Source organism: Cucumis melo, chromosome 6 (genome assembly GCF_025177605.1).
Source record: "Cucumis melo cultivar AY chromosome 6, USDA_Cmelo_AY_1.0, whole genome shotgun sequence".
Lineage (NCBI taxonomy): Eukaryota > Viridiplantae > Streptophyta > Magnoliopsida > Cucurbitales > Cucurbitaceae > Cucumis > Cucumis melo.
In genome coordinates, this window is record NC_066862.1 from 6,766,823 (window position 1) to 6,789,676 (window position 22,854).

A 22,854-nucleotide genomic window follows, 5' to 3' on the forward strand; every position below is an offset into this window, starting at 1 on the left:
CGGTTATGACCAACACGTCCACAATTGTCACATTTAATACATCTCTTAAACTCTATTCTTGAAGGAATTCTAATCTTCTTCGGTCAACCAATAGCACGTTTTACATTGGGGGAAGGATGACAATGGACATAATATCATCAAGTATTTGTCATTGACGACGATCACCTAAGGGATTTATTAGTCCTCTATATATTGAACTCAAAGTGTTATTCAAGTAAAGGGGGGAGACATATGACTTAATTGATAAATGTTTCATGGTGAAAACAGCACATGCATGCGTACAAGGTATTTCCAATATATCTCACGTCTTACAACTACAAACCTTCGTAGGTAAGTAAATCACATATTGGGAAGTACCATCTATGACCTCGTATTTCATTTTATTAACCGGATTAACCTACAATGCAAAAATATAAGAGTCATATATAATGTATATATGAAATATGGAGATCTATATTAAATATATGTAAGAATAGTTAAAATGACTATATCTTCATTGATCGGCTACGTTCAATCTGATCCCTTAATATACCTTCAATGGTTTTGGTGAAATCAGTAACTTGATAATCAGCTACTTCTCTTCGTTCAAAAAACCATCTTTGCAACATTATTCGCAAAACCTCAAACATTGAACATATTGGTAACTCCCTAACCTTCAGCATAGCAGAATTCAGACTCTCAGATATATTAGTGGTCATGACATTATATCTCCTACGAACAAAGCACATGCAATGTAAAACGTTAAGAAATGCTACCTCTATAGCTTTGCATATACTTTTATGTCTATCAGATACTATAACAACCTCATTCCGACCACCTACAATTCTCTTCAATTGGTTGCAAGGTCCATGAGAAATCATTCTCAAAATCCACAACACAAAAGGCTAGTGGAAAAATTTGATCATTGGTATCAGGTGTTGAAGCAGATAACAAAGTACCACTATATATTTATTCTTCAGACTTGTTCCATCAATAGAAATGACTGGACGACAATGTTGCCAACCAGAAATGAAAGCATATAATGCCATGAAGAAGTAAAGAAATCTATCATCGACATCAACTTTGTATTTAACAACAGAACCTATCAACATACAAAAAATAAGAACATATGATGAAAACATGTTAAAGAAATAATGACGAAAAATTGTATAATAATATTTACATGTATATTATGAATATACCTAGGTTGTTGAATTCCAATATGTATGCAAATTTGGGTAACATCTTGTAGGAGTCCTTTGGAGATCCGTGAATATCATCTAGCCTCATGAACACATCATGCTTTTTGGTAGGATATATTTAAACCATGTTCAGCACGAATGAAATGAAATACATCTTTGGGAGTTGACAATTCAGAACCATTCAGAACCAGCTAAAGAAATTTTGTTCTTAGTTAAGTCTTTGATAACAATAAAGGTAGCCTGTATATGATGGATTAATGGAACATCTACCGAACATATATGTTCAGAATCAAACTTAGTAAGAACTCATAACGACCTATCCCCATGAATACAACAAGAAGCACGCAAGGATCATTTAAAATTTTCAATGACGCATTGCAAAATCCTAACTTCCTTGTTCGATTTCACAGTAACGTATTAAAAATTATCTCTAAGAGCAATGGCTTGTACGTATTGTTTGAACAAAGATTTGATTGAAAACATGTCCTGGACTTTCAGTGCAAAATTGGAATCTATCTTAGACAAATCTATGTTCTTAGAAAATCGACCCCCATCATCATGGATTTGAGTTTAAAAAGAACTTGACGACGATGAACCCAAACAAATATATAAAGGGTCAACAGAATAAACAATAAGTGCAATATGACGCTCAACATTTGATGTTACTATATGGTAAACCCATTTAACATCATTATCATTCGTTATAGTCAAATCTTTCCTAACGCATTCTATAGGATCTAGGCAAAGGTATATATCAATATTGTTAATATCAATAATACTGTCTAACTTGGATCTAAGGCCAAAATGTATGTATTATGGTAAATAATAAGGGGCATATATCCAAATTAATATACTGCAATACTAACCATCCGAACGACTGTATCTATTATGGTAAATATGAAGGGTATATATTTACAAAAACAGAGAAGATAAATAACTAGCGTATCAATGGATTCATCTAATACCTGAAATCCAGTAAAGCTCTAAACAGTGATATAATATAAAGATTCTGGTAGAGGATTTCCAATAGTGGATGAAATATCCGAGGGTAGATGAAACATCCGGCGGTGGAAAAAATATATTAAATTGGACTTTCAGGGATGAAGAATTTTAAAATTATTCCAACAAATTGGAAGAAGAAAGAAGAAACGTGAGCAGAAGACAACATTTGGTAAGAAAAAATTGGAAGAAGAAAGCAAAAGACGACGGAGGATATAATAAATTGCATTTACAAATATATATTTGAATAATTGAAATAATTAAAAAATATATTTTTGAATAATATTACCATATTAAAACATATATTATTTTATTATAAATAAATTGCATTTATACAAGAAAACATTTTTTAATTTATTTAATTATTTGATATTAATTAAAAATACAAATAAAAAAATTATAATGTATACAATTATGATAACAATAATGAAATTAAGGAAATAATTAAATCTTAAATTCGAATTTGAAATATATTAAATCTTAATCATAAGGGTAAAACGGTGCTAAAAACAAGTAAATTTCTCTTCACGTAAAAAATTAAATATTTAGGATATTTTCAAAATTTCTTACAAATCAGGCCATTCCTCTCAATCTTTCTAAAATTTATATACACGGTAAAACCCTTTACTTGTTGTCTATTCCACTAAGGTGAAGAAATTTGAAGCAGTCAAAGACATGTATAATCATTCGATATTTCTTCATGTTAAACAATTAGATATGTAAGATAAATAAGATATGGTTTTATGATCTGGGAAGGATTAAACATAAAATATGAATCGGGAGCCATGTACTACCGTACACTGATTATAGTATTCAACAGTGAGTACACTGTTCAGCTTGGGACATTCAAAGTTAACACCTCAAAAAGACATTTGAGAATCCTATAATTAATATTTCTATTTACAGCTGTCAGAGAATTCTACTTTCTGTTTTCACTCCCAAAAAAATTTATATGTACTTTTCTGTACATTAACCTAGCTGAATTAATGGTGAAACTAAAGCAACTTAGAAAAGAATCTCCAAAACCAAAATCAATTAAGGCTGAGAAATCGGCTCTGATATTCACAAACCTTACGGAGGAGGGGGAGACGACTATTCTACGTTTAATGTCGAGTCACAACATTCTGTTATGTGCTTCAATCATTGATACTTTCTCCTGCAGAAACAAAGTTGGAAAATGGAAGTAAATAAATCAATCACTTCCTGAAAAGATTGTGCTTGTTTGAAAAGAACTTTCAAAATCTAAAAATTGTTTTTCAAGCATTTTGAAAGTCATTCAAAACGATACTAAAAACAATGGTGTGGATTGCAATCTAAAGAGCTGGGAGAGAGAGAGAGAGAGACCTCGTTTTGTATGTTGTTTTCAGAAGGAAACCAATGCATGAGAACCCCTAAATTTAAAACGGCAGGAATCAATTTGAACAGAAGAGGGGTGGTCACCTGTGCATCGTAACATTTAGATTTTAAACACATTAGAAAGCATACAGACAGTTCCGCTTCCCCTCGCTCACCATAAGAGTAGGAAAGTGCATCACAGTACAAAGGCAATCATAACTCACCAGACTAAGTGCCGTTGTCCCAAGAAGAAGCAGATAAACCTTCCCCTGAGTAGAAGGAAAAGAAAGAGTATAAATTACTGCCACTATTGCTCAAGTAATGATTCGATTAAAATTTATAAGAAATCGTTCAGATGCATAAAGGAGAAAAATGAAGATGGCCTATTCGGGGGAAACTACATTCCTAAAAGTACTCAAGAGGAAGCGGTTAGGGGCAATATTTATTATTTTATCTTTGTACTTTATGTTCGCGTGGCCAACTATAACAATAAAATCTCCTGGTCTACTATTGCAAGAATATTATTTAAACGCCTAAGGCTGAGACTCATTACTACATGCAGAGTGCTGTTAACGCTTGAGACTTCACACTCGGACCTAAAAATGTGATATGACTAGGCCTGTCGTCATATTTTGTTTTCATGTCACATAAGATATGAGGAAGCTAGAGAGAGAGAGTGTGAGAGATAACCCCAATGAGGTGAAGATTTGAAGCACGGCTTAGGAGAACAAAAGCAAATTCTCCAATTTGAGCAAGCATGACCCCAACCTAAGAGTTAAGGTAAATAACAAGATTAGAAAGTCATGAAACTAAGCTCTTCATAAAAAATCAGTAAGCAAGCCTACCTGGAAAGAAGTCCTAATACCGTATCCAAATGCCTTTGCAACAATGGTAGCAACTGCAGTCTTGACAAACACAACCAGCATTACAGACGCTAGCAAAATGTCCAAATGGCTCCAAAGAAAATGTACATGAATGAGCATTCCAATACTTGAAAGGAACAAAGCTGCAAACAAATTGCGGATTGGTTCCACCTATAAAGAAAGAGACCGTAAAACTTTAACCTTCATACCAATTTAATAGCCCAATGTTAGAAGAAATATGCCGTGAGAAGATAAAATGACAATTGCAGTATGAAACCAAGCAAAAAAGTTGCAGCAACCCGATCACACCTTTCCTGACACTATAGTACACTTTATATTACTTAATATAATTTGAACCCGACTTCACAAGCATAAAATTACAGCTTGCCACTCTTACTTTTGGACAACCCAGAGTGACATGAAGATTTTCGGAAATATATACTAAAGATAGAAATCTTTGTCAATGAATCATCACAAAGCGCGCAAGTCAAGAAACTGGCAGCATGCATTGTCATTGGAATACCTGATCTAAAGTATGTTGACCAAACTCGGTGGTAGATACCATAACTCCAGCTACAAAGGAACCCAACTCAAGACTGAGGCCCAACTTATCACTGCACTGAAAAAAGTTTTAAAAAAATGCACAAGAATTAATTTGGTTTCAATATGCAAATACAAAGCAATATATTGCAGTTTATGTCATGCAATCCAGAAAGAATCCAACTTTTCAAAGAAAACCTATTATATAAATATATCAAAACCTTCAATATAAATACTAGTCGGGACCTTTCCAAACTCAATATCAAAACCTTCAAATGCAGATCTAATTATTCTAATGAAAAAGAAATTGAAAAAACACATATAGTACCAAGAAATATTAACATTGGACATTAGGTAGAGACAGTGAATGTAATAAAAGAACCAATTTCTTTCCCAGATTTTCTACCTTCTAGGCATGCATACCACTTATTCTTCCCCATATTCTCAATGTCTTCAGACCTCTCAACCCAATGTCCACTATCACAGACGTTGCATTTCCTTAATCCATTACCTAAATTCAAGTTTCTCACCAAACTCATAATGGATCAACTTAACTTCTAATCTTCAGTCTCTAGTGTTTACAGTCTCCATTTATAGTTGGTATATAAAATAGAAGTATAGAACAGATGATAAAAAGAATCAAATTTAACGATATCATGTACTCTTTGTTGCTACAATGAAGGGATTATCCACTAAAGAACATCTAGTGTCAAATCAATTTTAGAATGATGCATACTGGCTCAATGGCATCATCGATCAATCTAAAGCGAGCAGTAAACGAGGTAAAAAACAGATAAATAACTCAACAACAAACAAGAATCATCTATTAATGTCAGGTTGGATCAAAAAGTAGCCAGGGCATGCAAAATTAGACATGTGGCTTTACCCAAGCAGACAGCAAGCAGAATGCCACAGCAGCAAGCTGATACAACTCATTTGTCTGAATCACAGAAAAAGGAAATGATTAGCTTACCAGTCAGTTCAAAAACAACTCTAAAAAAAGAACCCAGCTAATTCACTCACTTGAGATGACAGCTGCATCATCAACTTAAGAAAGCGGGGAACAAATGACCATGACAAAATAGATGCGGCTGTGAGATATACTGACAACACCAGTAGCCTGTAAACAGGGCACATCATAAGCACTCAACATCTATAAGAAAGTTCAGGATCATCAAGCGAAGCAAGAAATATATAAAAAACCATTTGTGTTCAAGGAAAGGAGATTGACTTACAACTTTCCCATAGATATCATTCCTAAGATAAGACCATTGTGACCACCCAAAACTGGGAGCAAGGCAAACAACAAACCAACGGCACAATCCTGAATACATCAGAATAAATAAATAGAAAAAGATACAGTACAAACCAAGACCTCTATCGAATATAAAATGCTATTTCTGAGTATAAATGGTCCATAGTTGGAAAGACGGGGCAGAAAAATACCTGTAAGATGAGTGTTCCAATAGTAACTTGACCATGAAGTGTATTACTGCTGTTCCGTTCTACCAAGAACTTGACCACCTAATAAATGAATAAACAAATTAGAATGACACGTGCATGGTGTTCACTGTTCAGTGATTTAGTGTCAGCCAAGGCATAAGAGATGGTTCATGCAGTTAGAAAATGTTCTAAAATTTACCACTGCTGTAGATGACATTGATAGAAAAGAACCAACAAATACACCCTCGGATAATTTAGCTCCACTTAACTGCATAAATGGAAAATTTGAGATGGTAATGGACATCTTCACCAGGTGTTTAGCCTCACACATTCAGAAAAGAAACGTAGAGATTTAGATATTACCATGGCAACAATACCACACAAGAACATAAATATTATGATCTGTAGAAAACCTCCAAAAACAGCCACAGCTCCCACAACTTTTAACTGCAGAGAAAATTATCTATAAGTCTAGGTATTTAACACAGAAGGAAAAATTTAACACATTCATTGAGTAAAGAAATAAAACTGCCAATTAAAAAGTGTACCTTTGTCAAAGAAAACTCGAGTCCTAGAGCAAAAAGAAGAAATACAACACCAAATTGTGCCACTGTCTCAACCTGAGATAAAAACTATGCTTTTAAGCATTGATTGAATTTCAAGCATCTATTATTGGATACATTCAAATATACAAGAATGTAATTACAAGTTAGAAATGTTTTTGAATAAGATAGTCTTTATTTATATTTCAAATAAAACTACAGAAGAACATTAAGGAGCAAAAATGAGGAACATTAAAAAGTTTTGCAGGAATGAGGAAGAGGTAGGAGAAGGGTGGTAATTAATGAGTGGAAGAAGAGAGAGACAGAGACGAGACAGAGACAGAGAGAGAGCTGGAAGGGGTGGGAGCAGAAATAATCTTTTAATGTAGCGCAAAAGCATCAATTCATAAGCCCCATAAACAATTGAGAGTGAGATTCTCTACAAACAATTTTACTGAACAATAACATCAATTCTTAGGTCTGATATATAATTGTTTAACATATGCATTCAAACTATACCGTTTAAAATTGAATATTTAATTCATCACTAAATGACATAGTTTAAGCATGGCAGCAGGAGGATTTGGGGCGGATAGCATAAAGTCAGATAGATTTAGTCAAAGCATATCCAGTACTACATGTATGAAACGGACCTGCACCATTTCACTGATGAATTTTAGACCTCCTGGTCCAATGATTGATCCCGCAAGAAGATAGCCCACAATAACCTAATAAATAATCCAACAAGTTTGTAAAACTACGTTGCAGACAGAAGGCAGTGAAGTAATAAAAAAAATGTTCCGGTACTAACAGGTTGCCCTAAACAAGAAAAGATAATTCCTCCAATTGCGGCAGAAACAATAACCACCACCAAGTCTGAGATCAATCTGCAAGAATGGGATAAATGGAGCATGAATTATATCTCAACAACTTTACCATAAAATTCGTAGTGCAGGAAATTCAAAATGAGAGATAAAATCTAACCTCAAATCTACTTGAAGTACTGGATACTTTGACTTCTTGTTTGACATCACAAATACATTGTCCTACAATCATAAAAGGAAAAAAAAATACCATTTAAAAAGACAAGGAAATCATATATAGAATGTCAGTCGTAGTATCCATTCATTATCGAATACTAAAACATATTTCAAACTTACTTTTTTATCAATCAATGTTGTGACGTCATCAGATTCTTCATTTTCCAGAGAAAAAACATCCTGTAACTGGAATGCTCTTGTCCCACTGTCCAATAACAGAAGAGAGCAAGTGAGAAAGTTGTAATAATAACTCCAACGGATATATGTTCTCACTCAACTATAATAAAGCAATTCAGTACTGAGGACAAAAGCAACTTTATAGTTCCATACTTTGTCTTTTGACTATCATTTTTCTTGCCCTTCTCATGTGTGATTTTAGCTACTGTCTCCAGCTCTGCCTGTAGATATAAGAAGTAAGAATATCTGACATTTGAGTAGTCAAATAAATCTGTAATAATTTATCTCAGAGACAAATTACAATACGATTGGGAACTTATTCGCTAGCAAAGAAGCTTATCAAAATCTTAGGAGAGAGGAAGGGAACTTGACTGAAATGTAGTAACAGGTTTCCTAGTTTAACAAAGCCAAAATATATAATAGCAATTGCTATTCCACAATTTGCAGACCAGAATAAAATATCTTTCTGGATAAATGAACATAGCCATCGTCTCACATGCACTCCCCACACAACCCACATGAAAATATGAATGACCTTCCTAGCAAAATTAATCAATTAAAAGGTTCCCCCTTAGCATAGAGAATATATAAGATGTACCTTAGGAAAGATATACTTACGCAGCTGACTTAAACATCACACTCAACCAAAGAAATTCTTTGGAAAATGACAAAAGATGCCCAAAACCAACTTTAAAATGTCTCGACCAATTCTAAGCTTTAATTATTTCATGGGATATAAAACCAACCTCCTGATCAGCGACACTGCTATTAAAGCTGCTTCCACCAGAACCTAGTAAAAGTAGAAGGTACAATCAAATATTAATTGATTTCTTAAAAGGAAAATTATTGTTATTATTATTATTATTATTATTAATAATAATAAAAGAGATGTTAATTAGGCAGCTAAACTAAAGGATGAAGACAATAGAATAATTTCATCTTGTTCAACCATTATTCTTCTTCGTGCATAATCAATGGAATGATGGAAAAATATCCACAAATCACACTAAAAGTCCACCATATATGAGATCAGATGCTTGCTAAAAGTTGAAACATTAAAGAAAACAAGAAAAGCACCACTCTGTTGCTTGGTCTATATGCACTTGACGCCTTTGAATTGCAACAACACAGGTACTAGTTTCTTCCTAAACCCATTACAAGTCTATTAGTTAAAGGATATCTGCTTGTATTATATTTTTGGGCAATTTAACGTAAGGTTTCAAAAGGTTAGAAACAGGTATCTGTTTCATTGTCCTTGTCTTTCCGAAAATCATAGAACTAGAACTTAAAAAACTCTCCCTCTCACGGGACATGTCCAAAAGCATATTTGTCCTCACTTGCAATAATCTCTTGAATCTCTTCATATACCCTCTTGCTACTCTACTATTGACATGTAATCCTGTGCTTATCTTAAAATTCGAACATGTGAATCTCTTTATACACTTTCTTACAGCACATTCTTTCCCGATAACACACAACACACAATAAACACCATCTGCCCTAATCATAGCATGACCATTATACTTCTCATCCCACTATTTGATTGCAAAGTACTTCTGATTACTCTACCTCTATACAAAATCCTTTATTCTTGCTGTATACAACTTTAAACCGCCAAACACACAAAGTTTATGTCTAAAAGAATCAGTCACTGTATGTTTTCTTACTGTGTCGAATTGCATTCGCTGATAACTCTCACTTTCTATTCCAAACACACAGACTCCTTCTCAATAAACAAACAATGGCAACAAAATTGTAAGAATTGTATTTCTATTTCAAAATAAATAAAAATGGGCTAACAATTTACTTTTCAGTTGTTTCATTTTTCAACCAAAAGGGAAAGAAAGCAGGAAAGAAAAAAGATAGTAGTAAATGAGACAACAATAAACGTTTTCTTTTATAACAATGAAGATAAAAGGACACGAAGCAGCAAAATGAAAAAGGAAAAATCTCATAATCAAAATCAAACAGATCATCAAGACCATGAGTCCAAATTAACTTGGTCCAGTAGAAAGTAATGGATGTTTCTAAGTTCAAACAAAGCATTGAAAATCCCAATTCTCCTGTTCTTAGTCGGGAGAGAAGAAAAGAGAGCTGAAGTCCCAAACCTTCAGGCAGATCATTGTCTGAGAACTCCTTCTCAAGAACCTTATCGAACATTTGAGCAAAGCTACCGTCACCGGAAGTCGGAGCCGTCGAGTTTATCAAGTTCCCATAAAATCTCTCCCTAATTTCCTTATCCGATCTGGCTGTAACATGAATTTGCGAAGAAATTAAAACCACAACGATACAGAGGCACGATCCAATTGCACCATCTCTTCTCGCCATATGGAATCGAAAACCCATAACAAAAAGAAGAAAACGTAAGAAACAGAAAGAAAGTTCTCTCTCAAATTTGAAAATGCTTCAAGTCCATGAAGGAGCGAGAGAGACGAGAAAAGAGAATTGGGTTAATATCAAGTAATGTTGGATGAATTTGTGAGAAAAAAAGGGAATAAATTGATCGAAATTGATGGATTTCGAATAATTTGGTTAAATTGTTCTCGAATGGGATCTTTTTGATTGCTGATGATTGTGGAATGCGATTTGGATTGGCGGGATCGATGAAGCTGGTGGCTTCATTTAGACGAAGCTGTTGCGTCGCATCGTTAGGTATGCGGCATCACACCGGAAAACTCCCATCTCACGTCACACGCATTACTTTGCACGTGCGACGCACCTTGTCTTTTAAAAAAAATGGAAAAGATATATAAAAGATAAAAAGAATAAATTTTACCTTTTCTTTGTTTTTTTATCTTTTTCTTTATTACCGATTCCAAAAACTATACTTTTACTTTTTCTAGTAAGAGTTGTAACAGTCAAATTGGAACCCTAAATTTTTATAAGTAAAATTTAATAAGTTATTCAATAGTAAAAAATTGAAACAATTATATAAGTTTAAATTTTCAATTTTTATCATCTAAAATTATAATTCTTATCGTAAGCATATAAGATTTCTATTTCTGCGTAGCTCTATTGTTACTATAAGTGTCATTTTATATGGTCGTCTTTGTAATTTATCAATTTGTTTCTATAGTGATTGTTTACATTTTTTATTTTATTTTTTTACTTTTGACAAATTAGTCCAATTTTGATTCCATCTACAAAACCCCAAACATTTGTATGTTGAAACTCTTTTCTGAGGACACTAAGATGGAGAATCAATCTTAATGTTACCGATAGTATAGAATTTATTTAATTTTTTTCTTTCTTTTGACCAAAAATTTTATGAGTCTTTTAAAAAATATATATAAAAAAAAAAAAGCAAGTATTTACATGTTAGAACGAAGATGGAAAAAGCCCGAACGCCACCGTGTCCCATTTGCTAATGCGATTTGCTACACATCCTTTAAACACGTTTAATTAATTGGATAATCGTTTAGATTCGGCAGATTTAGCTCTTTAGATTTTGGTATTGTTTAGATTTGTGTAAACGATAGTTTAAACTATATTTGCCTACACGATTGTCTAAATTTTGATTACAATTTTTTAGATTTTTTATATAGAATGACGATTTTTTTCAATATTCTTTATACACAATCTCTTAGTTTTGATTATTCTAACCAATTTTTTCAACATTCTTTATACAAAGAAAAAGACAATCCAATGTATACAATGAAAAAGAAAAAAGAAACATGAATAAAAAGAAATAGATTTGATTACCCAAATCTAAAAAAAAGAAAGATGAAAGACATGAAGAGTACAAAAAAATACGACGGATAAAAAGTTAGGAAGGGAATGATGGAAACACAAATCTAAAATATTTAAATGACTAAATTTATGGAATTTATTAGTTTAAATATTTGAGTAGTTTATTATATTTAGGAAAAAATTTATGTTACTTGTTTTTTAAGAAATTTGTGTGCAAGTTGCTTGTGGAATTGTTGCCTTTGTAAACTAGTTTTCTTTTTTTAAAAAAAATAAACGCTCGAAAAATAAAACTCATATATTTAGATATTTTCTACGTGAAAATTTGTATGATAAATATTTTACTTCTCATTTGATAATAAATTTATTTTTAAAAACTGTTTGAATTTCTATTCTAAAAACAAAATCAATTTCTTACTTTAATTTTACTTTGAAAACATTATCAGAGTAGAAATAGTGTTTATAAATTTAATTTTAAAAAACAATAATTATTAAATGAGATTTGTAATACTTATTCGTGTTTCTAAAGTTTTCAATGTTCCAATTCTTTCATATATCTTTTTTCTAACACCAAACTACATTTTTTATGAAAATTTTGGCTCGCTCGAGTAGTTTGTGCTATGTTTAGACAATTTGATACCTAAGTCAATAGCATTTGATGACCAAGTTAAATTAAGAGTAAGGTAAGAGAGTATCTATATACTACATTAATAAAGATTGATCCAAAATTTATATGTTCATCGTCTACGTAAAGGAAAACTTCTGATATTAATACAGTATCATACTTCCTTTATTCACACTATAAATTTGTCTTCATATATGTAAGTGAACTCTACTTGCTCTCTCTATGTATATGACCTGAATTACAATGAATAGTGCTATGTGAAATATGAAATTTCAAAACGCATTCGTATTAATTTAAAAAAAATTATAAAAAACTCATTTTTATTTAAATTATTTGAGTGAAAATTATTTAAAATAGCTATTTTAAGTGGTTATTAAGCACCCTAATTTCTTAAAAAATAACTTATTTTTTAAATAAAATATTCAAAAATGTATTTCAAACAAATCACATTTAATCCTCAACATGTTAGCCGGTTGTTCTCCTCAACACTACCTCGTAGGCCAGTTGAGAGAAAAGTCTTTTGAGTTTCTAGGTGGGCTTTAGGTCTCCGGCTAATTACTTTAGAAATAGTTGTAAATATAGTAATTAAATTCAAAATATTAGCACATATAACAATATTTTTAAAAATTTGAAAATACAGTAAAATCTAACGATTTCTATTAATAAAAGAAGTTTATCACTAATAGTTCATGTTGTAAGTATTTATTTATTCGGATAGATTTTGCTATATTTACAATTTTTTTAAAATATTTTTATATACTTTATTACCATTCCTAAAATTATTACCTATTATAATTACTTCTTACTTTATCTAGTATATCTAATTTTAAAAGCTATGTACATATATAGTGTTTATTTTCTATAGGAAGTTTAACAATAACATAGCCCAGATTAATTAGATTGTGTTACTTAGTTAAGCTACGTTAACTTCCCCAAATTCTGAGTCCATTTTTTATTGGATTGTGTGGGTAAGTATTCATCCTAATATGTTTATGTGATATAAAAAATTTTGAATTTAAAAATCAGGAACACTTTGGTTATTCCCTAATAGCAAAATTCTAAAAAAAAAAAGGCTAATTTTGTGATCGAAGATGATGATGTAAGAACTACTTTTCTATTCAAGGTTTGAATACTCTGCAAGTTTGTAGATGAATTAATTTCACCTAAATGCTCAAACATGCAAATTTATATAAAAAAAACTACAAAAAGATGGTGATCAATATATGGTTCTCAAAAATTAAAAATCTAAAATTATCTCGTGCAACATATAATTACTGAATTTGACTACGTATTAGTGTCCTCATTCCCTCCCCTACGCTTCTATTGACCTAAAACTTCCATGCATTATTTGTCTATATGCATGCATCTTTAAGAAACTCGTCCAATGCAAAATATTAAGGAAAATAAGAACCTACATCCGTCTGCACATTTCATAAGAGAAAGTCCTATTCTCAATTTTCAGGTTGATTAGCTAAACTTCTAGAGTTTCGATCAAATGAGAAATAATTAAGTTAAATTCGTCACTAACATCCTAAAACCTTATACTCTCTCACCCGAGAAAGTATTATAACATAAATCCAAGCGGAAGTCGAAGGGATGACCTTATAATAGCCTCCTTATGATAGTCTAGAGAAGGTCAATAACTAATTCCAACGACAAACTCTAATAAACTCTCACCATGCTTAGATGAGCTTTTAGCGATAGCAGTTAGTAGGAATACTCTCTCATAGAATATGAACATCAAATTAAGATAAATTCAAATATATTCCATCATAAATTTAAAAAAAAAAAAAAGGAAAAATCAAATTCAATTCAACTCCCAGTTTTACTCACACTTTTATGCCGCCGATTAAATCTTTCGAAGATGCCATTAATTGCAATATCAAAAGCATCCTCAATACTTTGCAATCCTTCAGGAGCACTCGCATAAACAATTTTCGGTATCGTCTCGATCACTTTCTCTCTCATCATCCTCACTTTCTCTCTGCTGAATTTCTCCAACACTCCTTTAATGGACGCCGATCCATTCCTCACCCCCTTGTTATCTATAAAAACAGAGTAACTCCCCGGTTCACCCGGCAAGAACCATTCATATTGCCCGTATGCGGTTCTCTCCCAAAAAATAACCGGAATTGAACCGGCCAACATACAATCAAACACCGATTTTCTCGAATACGAATCGCCTTTCGGCTGTAAACAGAAATCCGAGTCCAAAAACGTTTCCAGAACCACCGAGTCACCACTCGCACACCGGTTCCCAGTGCACTTCACGGCTCGGCACGAACCGCCCGACTCGTTGGCGCAGTAACTCAGTAAAAAAGCTCTAAAGTCGTTTCTTATTTCATGACGTGTACCGCCAGCGAAGCAGAAGAGGTTTGTTCTGTTACGTTCACGAACGAAGCTTTGCCAATTTAACACGTCAGCGTCGGATCTAGGGTGGAATCCTGTGGGGAACGGCACCCCGATATCTAATGGATCGGACGGTTCTCTCTCGACGATTAACCTCGTTACGTTTTTCATCCCTTGCATGTATGCAAAGCTGGACCCCCATTGGTTGTTCCCCCATCGTTTAAAGTCCCATGTCAGCCGTCCTAATGTGATGAAATGATCTCCACCGTTGGATCTATTCCAATACGGCTGATTCTGGACCCACTTGATTAATTTCTCCGAGTCCCTATCGCGATCAGAAGTAGTGTAATTCAGCCATAAGAACCGTCCGATGGAGAGACCAGCGTAAAACGGTATGTAGAAGGCCGTAGCTGATTCCGGGTCTAACGTTCTACACTTGTAGTTAAGAATACGATTGTGTATAATCGGTTCCAACATGTACTGTTCAGACCAAAACCACGCCGGAGTTAGACCGTCGGGAACAACGCCGTTGAGCTCCGTTGCTTGCCGTCCGAACCCTCCGTTGGACACATCATCACAGCGGGAGGTCCATGGGTCTAAGGACTCACAATTTTGCAACAAGTCTTTGTTGAAAATGGGTGGGAGGTCGTAGACGAACACTCTGCCGGAGCTACATGGGTCTTCGGCGACGGTGATGGAGGATTGGTGGCCGTCGCTAGCAGCAGCGAGGGAGAGTGGAGCAGAGCAAGAAGTGGTGGTGAAGATGAGGTAAATTTGTAAGAAGATGATGGTTAAAATAAGGATCCAATATGAGGGATAATAATATCGTGTGAAGAAGACATTGGGCGAAAAGGCATTGAGATTATTCTTAGAATCCATTCTAATAATATCAATGGAATTGGGTTTAGAGAGATTAGAGAAATATGTGGAGTGGTGTGTCAAGGGAAATGTAACGCATGGTTTTTTATGGTTTACAGAGACAAAATTAAATACATAATGTATATGATTCGTAATTAATTAAGCATGTGTATGATTCCTTTCTTCTGTTGGGATAAAATTTCAATGTGCTTAAGTTGGAAAAAGAAAAAGGTTTCATTATTTGCATTTTATTAAAATTTAAAAAAAAAAAAAAAAAAAGGTTATTCAAAACAAAAAGAAGAGATTGAAATCCTTCTTTAATATCATAGCCGCTGTTTGAGCCCAAAAGTTTTGATTTTTCTTCTTAACCAAATAATCAATGTACATTAGCATCAATAAAGTACTCCACAAAATGTATTAGGCTAAATATAAAATTCTGGTAGTAAAATGTTATGTTTTATTAATAATATGAATTTGAAATTTGAGTACGATAATTTTGTTTAAAATAATAAAATAAAGTATGGATTAGAAATTGCAATGATTAAAAAGTAATGCATAGCGTAAGTATAATACAAAGTTTGAAGTCAAGTATTGAAGAAAACAAAAGAGGGTCTTAAGGATCCTGTTTGGCATGAATCAACATTCATCCATATGCTTTTTTCCCCCTCAAAATGTAAAGCCAATTTGGCAAAAGGGTCCAAAACTGCTGTGTATTCCAAGTAATTCACTTTCTTCAAAGTCAATGTTAACCAAAAGTGATTGCAATTTCGTTCCATCGACGAAAACCATTTTTTTTTCTTTCATAATTTTATTATCTTTACAGTTTTAATTCACTTTCTTCAAAGTCGTCTAATACATTAAGTTGGGCGTTAATTAAAAAGTGCTTTTTTCTCTGACCTTTTTTTTTTTTTAATTTAATTTATTTTATGTTTTAATCAATTGAGAGTGATAGAAAATTAGAAATTATATAACTTGGGAAAAAATTGGAGTTTGCCTTTAGCTTAGATTGTTAAGATTTAGTTGCTATACAATGGCGTTTACCTTATTAACAGTGTGTATAAGAATTAGGAGTCTCCCCAACGTGATTAAGGACACGTGGCTTCTTGGGATTAGTTGCTATAGTTTTGTATTATAGCGAGTGTGGGAACTTTGATTTACCTAGGGAAAATAGTTTATATGTTGTATACTATATAGTTGAATGGTTTGATCTACATATTTTATTTAATAAACATATTGTATAGTACTTTTGAACTATACTCATTGGTAATGGTATTTCTAGTATTTCTTAGATAAAAATTAAATAGAAAACGAATTTAATTTGTTACTATCTAGGTTTGAAATTCAACAGTTTGGTCTAATCCTTACCATGAGGTTTCTTTAAAACAATTTGAATGGATTTATAATATGCAATTTTAAAACAATTAAGAGGTTATTTAAACTAACTTTTTAATTGTCGCAAAATTTATACCATGCATGCATCTTTACTCTTTTTTTTTTTCATATATATTTTAGTACAAATGGCGGGGTGGAGATTTGAACTACAAACAATTTGATCCTAACACAAACAAACAAATGTAAGATCAGTTGAGTTAAGCTTATGTTGACACTTCGAAATTCTAACATTTGAAATATTTGTTTGAGTTTGTGAATCCTCAATATTAAAAAATAAAATCTTAATTGAGTCACACAAATACTTTTATTTAATAAACTCGACGATCTTTTTTTTTTTTTTTGTAGTAATGTGAATAGAATCATCTAAGAGTAAATATATATAATTTTCACAAACCATGATATATGTGTAGAACTAAACCAATGTTTTATGTTTCAAAAATTGAAACCAACGTGTGCCATCAAAACAAACAAATTTTCTACGTCATTTCGAAACTATCTATTCTTCATTTGTACAAGAATTTTTTTTTTAATCTAATAATACTTGTTTTGCTAATTTTATAATTCTTCTTACTATTTCTGAAGAAATTCTTTATTATTTTTTTATGGAGGGATTTATTGAAATTTAAGAAATCAATTTAGAATTTAGGAAAGAATGAAGAACATATCAGAAAGGTAAAAAAATAAATTTAAAGTAAAAATGAGAAAAAAAAAGTGAGCTTTTTTGTAAGGCTCTAAATATGGGCTTTGATATGGGCACAAAAGTGAAGCTCATTTGGTACAACCAACTTTCTGTCCATTAAATATCGTAAAAAAAAAAGTAAATATAATTATTAAATTCAAAATAATTAACTATACAATAATATTTTAATTTTTTTTTTGTAAATATCACAAATTTGTCAGTCTATCAATAATAAATTATGTTGCAAACATTGGTCTATCACTAATTGATAAATCATAATGGTCTATCACTAATTGATAAATCATAAAGGACTGTTTGGGGAAATAATTAGGGTTATAATAAACTTAGTGTTATGATAAACTTACGATTATGATAAAATGTTTTTGGGGAAGGGTGGAAGAAGTGTTCTGATAAGATGTGTTTTAGGGAAATGTTATGTGAGTAGGGTTTGATAGTGTTATGATAAGATGCGTTTGGGGGAAAGAGTTATGTAGGCAATATGAAATTTATTTTTCTTATATTTATTTCTAATTCATTATAAATCCAATACACAAATTCGTATGTTTAATTTACCAAATCGTCAAAGTTTTTGTAAAATAATTTGTCTTAATTTCTTTAAATACGACATTTATTTTCAACATTTTTTAAATAACATTATATACGAATAATTTTTTTTAATTCATATTCTAAATTAAATACACGAATTTCATATATTTAATTTATCAAATTGTCATAGTTTTTGTAAAACAATTTGTCTTAATTTATTTAACTATGACATTCATTTTCAACATTTCTTAAGGATTCATTACATTTCAATAAATTGGTTTTTATAAATGTGACACGCAACTCGTAAATATGTAAATAAGTGCAAATAACAATTGGAAATACGAGAAGTACCAGAAACAAAAAATAGCACCAACTTTAGTTTTTTTAGTGGAAAATTACAATCAATCTAGTTTTAGGTTTCTCTTCAGATTATTGTAGTCTACTTTTAAAATATAAACTTTAATTTTTATTCTTTTTAATAGTGATTTATATGCTTTCAAAATATCTATTCTAGTCATTCTACAATAATTATTGCGTGAAAAATTCATGAACCTACCATCTCTATTACAAAAGATTTGTTTGGTTAATTTAACCAAGCTTAATTTAATAATCAAAATAACATTATGAAAGTGGAAAAATATAGACAAACCATCTCTAATAAGTTTGTTGAAACTACAACCCCACTAATTTTAAATTTAATCAAATAGTCCTAGATAACTGTTGTAATCAATTTATGGTAGTTTATTAAAATTTTACCATTTCTTTTATTGGGTTGACATTCCTTAGATATTTAAGCTAATTAAGAAAATACAATGAGGTTAAGATTGATATCAAGGTTTTAATTTCACAAATATATTGATATGACTTCGAACATGAAATTGATTAAATTAAAAATTTAATTGTTGTATAATCACGATAAACTACCTAATTCAAGAATAAAGAAAGAAATTGAAATTTTAATAATGTAATTGTACTAAATTCACAACTTAAAAAATAAACCGTGTTTTTAAAATAAAAAAAATTTAGATTAACGGAACTCATAAATATAGAAATTATAAATGAGAAAAAGAATGAATTAAGGAAGAGTTGAGAAAGGGTTAAAGGAAGGGTTGAAAGGGTAAAACTAGTGTTATGATAACCTTTCTTTCAAACGAAGGTTGGGTTAGATAACCTAACCCTCCCCTTTATAATCCTTCCCTCAAACATGTTATAAGAGTCTATCAATTATAAAAATCTATAAGCGGTAGACTTTGCTATATTTGCAACTTTTTAAAAATGTTGATATATACTTAATTATTATTTCTAAAATTGATATTTTTGTAATTGTAAAAAAAAAAAAAAAGAATAGCAAAATGACGACTTTTAAGGTTTACTTTGAACAAATAGTAAAAATAAATTTTTATCGTTAATATGTCAAAATAATATATGAAATACAATTAAGAAATTGTAAAAAATGCTCTTATTCTAATAAAACTCAATTCATTTATGTTATAACAATTATAGAACCAATCGATAAACGATTACATTGTGTTTTAAGAATTCAATTATCTTATCCCTATACTTTGTTACATATAAAAACACAAGATACACTAAATTAAAATAAATCATTTTATGAAATAAACTGTATTTGAGAAAACTAAATCTTAGGGCAAAATAGAAGCATTCAAAAGGTCTAGGATGTGGGTTGACACACTTTATCAACCAACAAGGAAAAAAAAGAAAACTTATTTCCCAGATTTTTGCTGCCACCCCCGTTTTTTACATTTCTTTCTATGGATTTCAAGAAAAAAACAAACAAGAAGCTGTTATTATTTATTTTTTTTAAAAGTTTTCAACCCTCTTCAATTAAGCCACTCGTTTTGATTTTAGATGTGATCATTCATACACTACAAGAAATGTGGGTACTCCCGACGCACAAATACGTCGGCGAAAATTCAAAGAACGTCGGGAAAGGATATCCCGACGTACAAAACGACGTCGGGAAGAACGTCGGGGGGAAACGTGTCGGGAAAGGCTTTCCCGACGCCGAATTGGTACGGCGTCGGGAAAGGCTTTCCCGACGCCGTGGGATGCGTCGGCATAGACGGCGTCGGGAAAACCTTATTCCCGACGCCTTTTATGCCGACGCAGCTCACGGCGTCGGGAAAGCCTATTTTCCGACGTTTTTTTTCCCGACGTAATGAACGTCGGGAAATATTTTTTATATATTTTTTTAAATATTTTATTTTTACTTTTTTCCTTATAATATTTTGCTCAAACATTCACAATGATGTTCGGATTGCTCAAAAAAATTTGGTGACGTTTTGGATTAAATTAATAAATATACAAACACAAATTAAAAAATAGAATTAAAATTAATAATACGAATAAGTTGACTACAAGAAAATATAGTTTTCAATATACAAAAAACATAAACATAAGACCCAATCTTCCAACGAGGTGCGTATGCGCGTCATTCTACACCTTTGGTCCTAAAAATGGTATAAAAATAACTAAGTTTAATACATAATCATATATTGCAAAAACTTAAGAATAATAGAGACATATACGACGTACCGTACCGCAGGGCTAGGGATCATGTGGTGGTCCCTGTTGTGCACGAGTTAGGTCTTCAATCATCTTTTTCATAGCTTCCACTTGTCGCCCACAGATGACGACCCTCCCGCAATGTTATCTAAATCCTCCTCAAACTGGAGGAACATATCAAAAACAAACATTCAATAACCAAATACAAACACATAGCTAGAATCAAAATATATAAACTAGATATAAATATGTGCATACGTGGTTTAATTTGTCACTATAATTCCTCATCGCTTGCATGTGACAAGTGTTCATCCACATCGTCGATGAAGTCGTCAGTGACATGACGCACAACCGGTCTTTCAACGATTGTAAAAACATGTGACAAGTGTTCTTCATTAAATTGTGTACTACTAGTTCCTTCATTAAAAGGATTACTACTAGTTCCTTCCTCATAGCTAGACTCTCCATGATACACCCATTCTGTGTAGTAGGGGGATATTCCTATAGTCAGTAGATGTCTTTCCACACCCTCTAATGAGCTCCAATTTAAATTCAAACATCTCTTGCATGGACACCTCAATCGTCCGTAAGCATCAACGTGAAATTTGGCAAATTCTAAAAATTGGGTCACTCCATGTCTATACTCAAGGGATAACTTATTTCTAAGTTTCATCCAACCCTTATCCATAACTGCAGGATAGCCAACACAACCTAATTATTAACAACACAATACTTCAAAATATCTTCACATCCTACAAACCCCTCCAAACTACAAAGGCTACCATAACTGCAGGATAGCCAACACAACCTAATTATTAACAACAAAATACTTCAAGCTATCCTAACTACCACCCCTTGATACCAGCAAATTCAAAACAAAAAAGGCTACCATAACTGCAAGATAGCCATCCCAAACATAAACAAATTCAAAACAAAGAAGGCTACCATAACTGCAGGATAGCCTCCCTCCAATTCAATTTTAAATTTAACTATTAACTCCACCCCCCCCCCCCCCTCTCCAATTTCAATTTTCCATTCAACTATAAATTCCCCCCCCCCCCCCCAATCTCAATTTCAAATTTAACTTAAACCCCCTCCCTCTAATTCAATTTTAAATTTAACTATTAACTCCACTCCCCCCCCCCCTCTCCAATTTCAATTTTCCATTCAACTAAATTCCCCTCCCCCCCCCCCCCTCCAATTTCAATTTTCAATTTTCAATTTTCAATTCAAATATAAACCCCCCCTCCCAATTCAATTTTCAATTTAACAATAAACCTCTCCCCCAATTCAACCCCCATTCAATTTTATTCAATTTTCTAAAACAAAAATCCTAAACCATTCAAATTTCAAATTTCAATTCAACTACAAATTACACACACTCTATACAAAAATACATTTAACAAACAAAAATCTATTCCAAAAGAAAATCCTAAACTAATTTTCATAAAAAATAACCCTAAACTAATTTTTATCAAAAAAAACCCTAAAACATAAACTTAAATCAAATAAATTTACATATTTCACTTACCTAACGTGGCAGACAGCGACGAGGAACAACGGCGAGGGCGGTCGGCGACGGACGGCGGCGGAACAAAAGGAAACAACGGCGGCAAGGCGACTTCTTCTTCTTCTCCTTTCTTTTTCTCCTCTCCTCTCGGCTTCGGTTCTGTGAATACAGTACTGAAATGAATTTAAAGGGGATTTCCCGACGCAGTCACGAGGCGTCGGGAAATCCCCCAAAATGCGTCGGGAAAAGGGGAATTCCCGACGCTCATTAAACCCCTTTTCCCGACGTTTTACGTGGCGTCGGGAAAAACCCCTATTCCCGACGCCGCTCTCGACGCACTGTGTACGGCGTCGGGAAAAGTTCCTTTTCCCGACGTATTGTTGCCGACGCCTTCGTGGTGCGTCGGGAAAGATTGTTTTCCCGACGCATCTCCCGACGCGTTGTTGATGGCGTCGGGAAAACCCTTATTCCCGACGTTTTTTATGCCGACGTGATTTTCGGCGTCGGGAATGGGCCATTTTCTTGTAGTGATAACTTACCAAACACAATATCTAATATTTTA

The 22,854-nt window shown here is 32.5% G+C and overlaps 3 protein-coding genes across 3 annotated transcripts; all 3 read right to left on the reverse strand.

Moving 5' to 3' along the window:
• Nucleotides 1–257: 257 nt before the first annotated feature.
• LOC103484010 (uncharacterized) lies at nt 258–1,035 on the reverse strand. Its single transcript, XM_051086677.1, has 2 exons — nt 533–1,035; nt 258–397 (listed from the first exon to the last, which is right to left on the reverse strand). Exons 1-2 carry the CDS (start codon nt 858–860, stop codon nt 393–395), a joined length of 333 nt encoding a protein of 110 aa, XP_050942634.1. The 5' UTR covers nt 861–1,035; the 3' UTR covers nt 258–392.
• Nucleotides 1,036–2,898: 1,863 nt separating this feature from the next.
• Nucleotides 2,899–10,773, reverse strand: LOC103484011 (K(+) efflux antiporter 5). The gene is made up of 20 exons (XM_008440899.3): nt 10,229–10,773; nt 8,867–8,910; nt 8,274–8,341; nt 8,064–8,148; nt 7,888–7,949; nt 7,715–7,790; nt 7,557–7,631; nt 6,910–6,981; nt 6,725–6,808; nt 6,561–6,629; nt 6,365–6,442; nt 6,154–6,242; nt 5,942–6,038; nt 5,805–5,858; nt 4,902–4,997; nt 4,361–4,549; nt 4,206–4,283; nt 3,740–3,784; nt 3,525–3,620; nt 2,899–3,336 (listed from the first exon to the last, which is right to left on the reverse strand). Exons 1-20 carry the CDS (start codon nt 10,464–10,466, stop codon nt 3,295–3,297), a joined length of 1,737 nt encoding a protein of 578 aa, XP_008439121.1. The 5' UTR covers nt 10,467–10,773; the 3' UTR covers nt 2,899–3,294.
• A 3,469-nt stretch (nt 10,774–14,242) lies between these two features.
• Nucleotides 14,243–15,660, reverse strand: LOC103484012 (xyloglucan galactosyltransferase XLT2-like). The gene has a single exon (XM_008440900.3). The coding sequence runs from the start codon at nt 15,658–15,660 to the stop codon at nt 14,245–14,247; it is 1,416 nt and encodes a 471-aa protein (XP_008439122.1). The 3' UTR covers nt 14,243–14,244.
• Nucleotides 15,661–22,854: the final 7,194 nt, after the last annotated feature.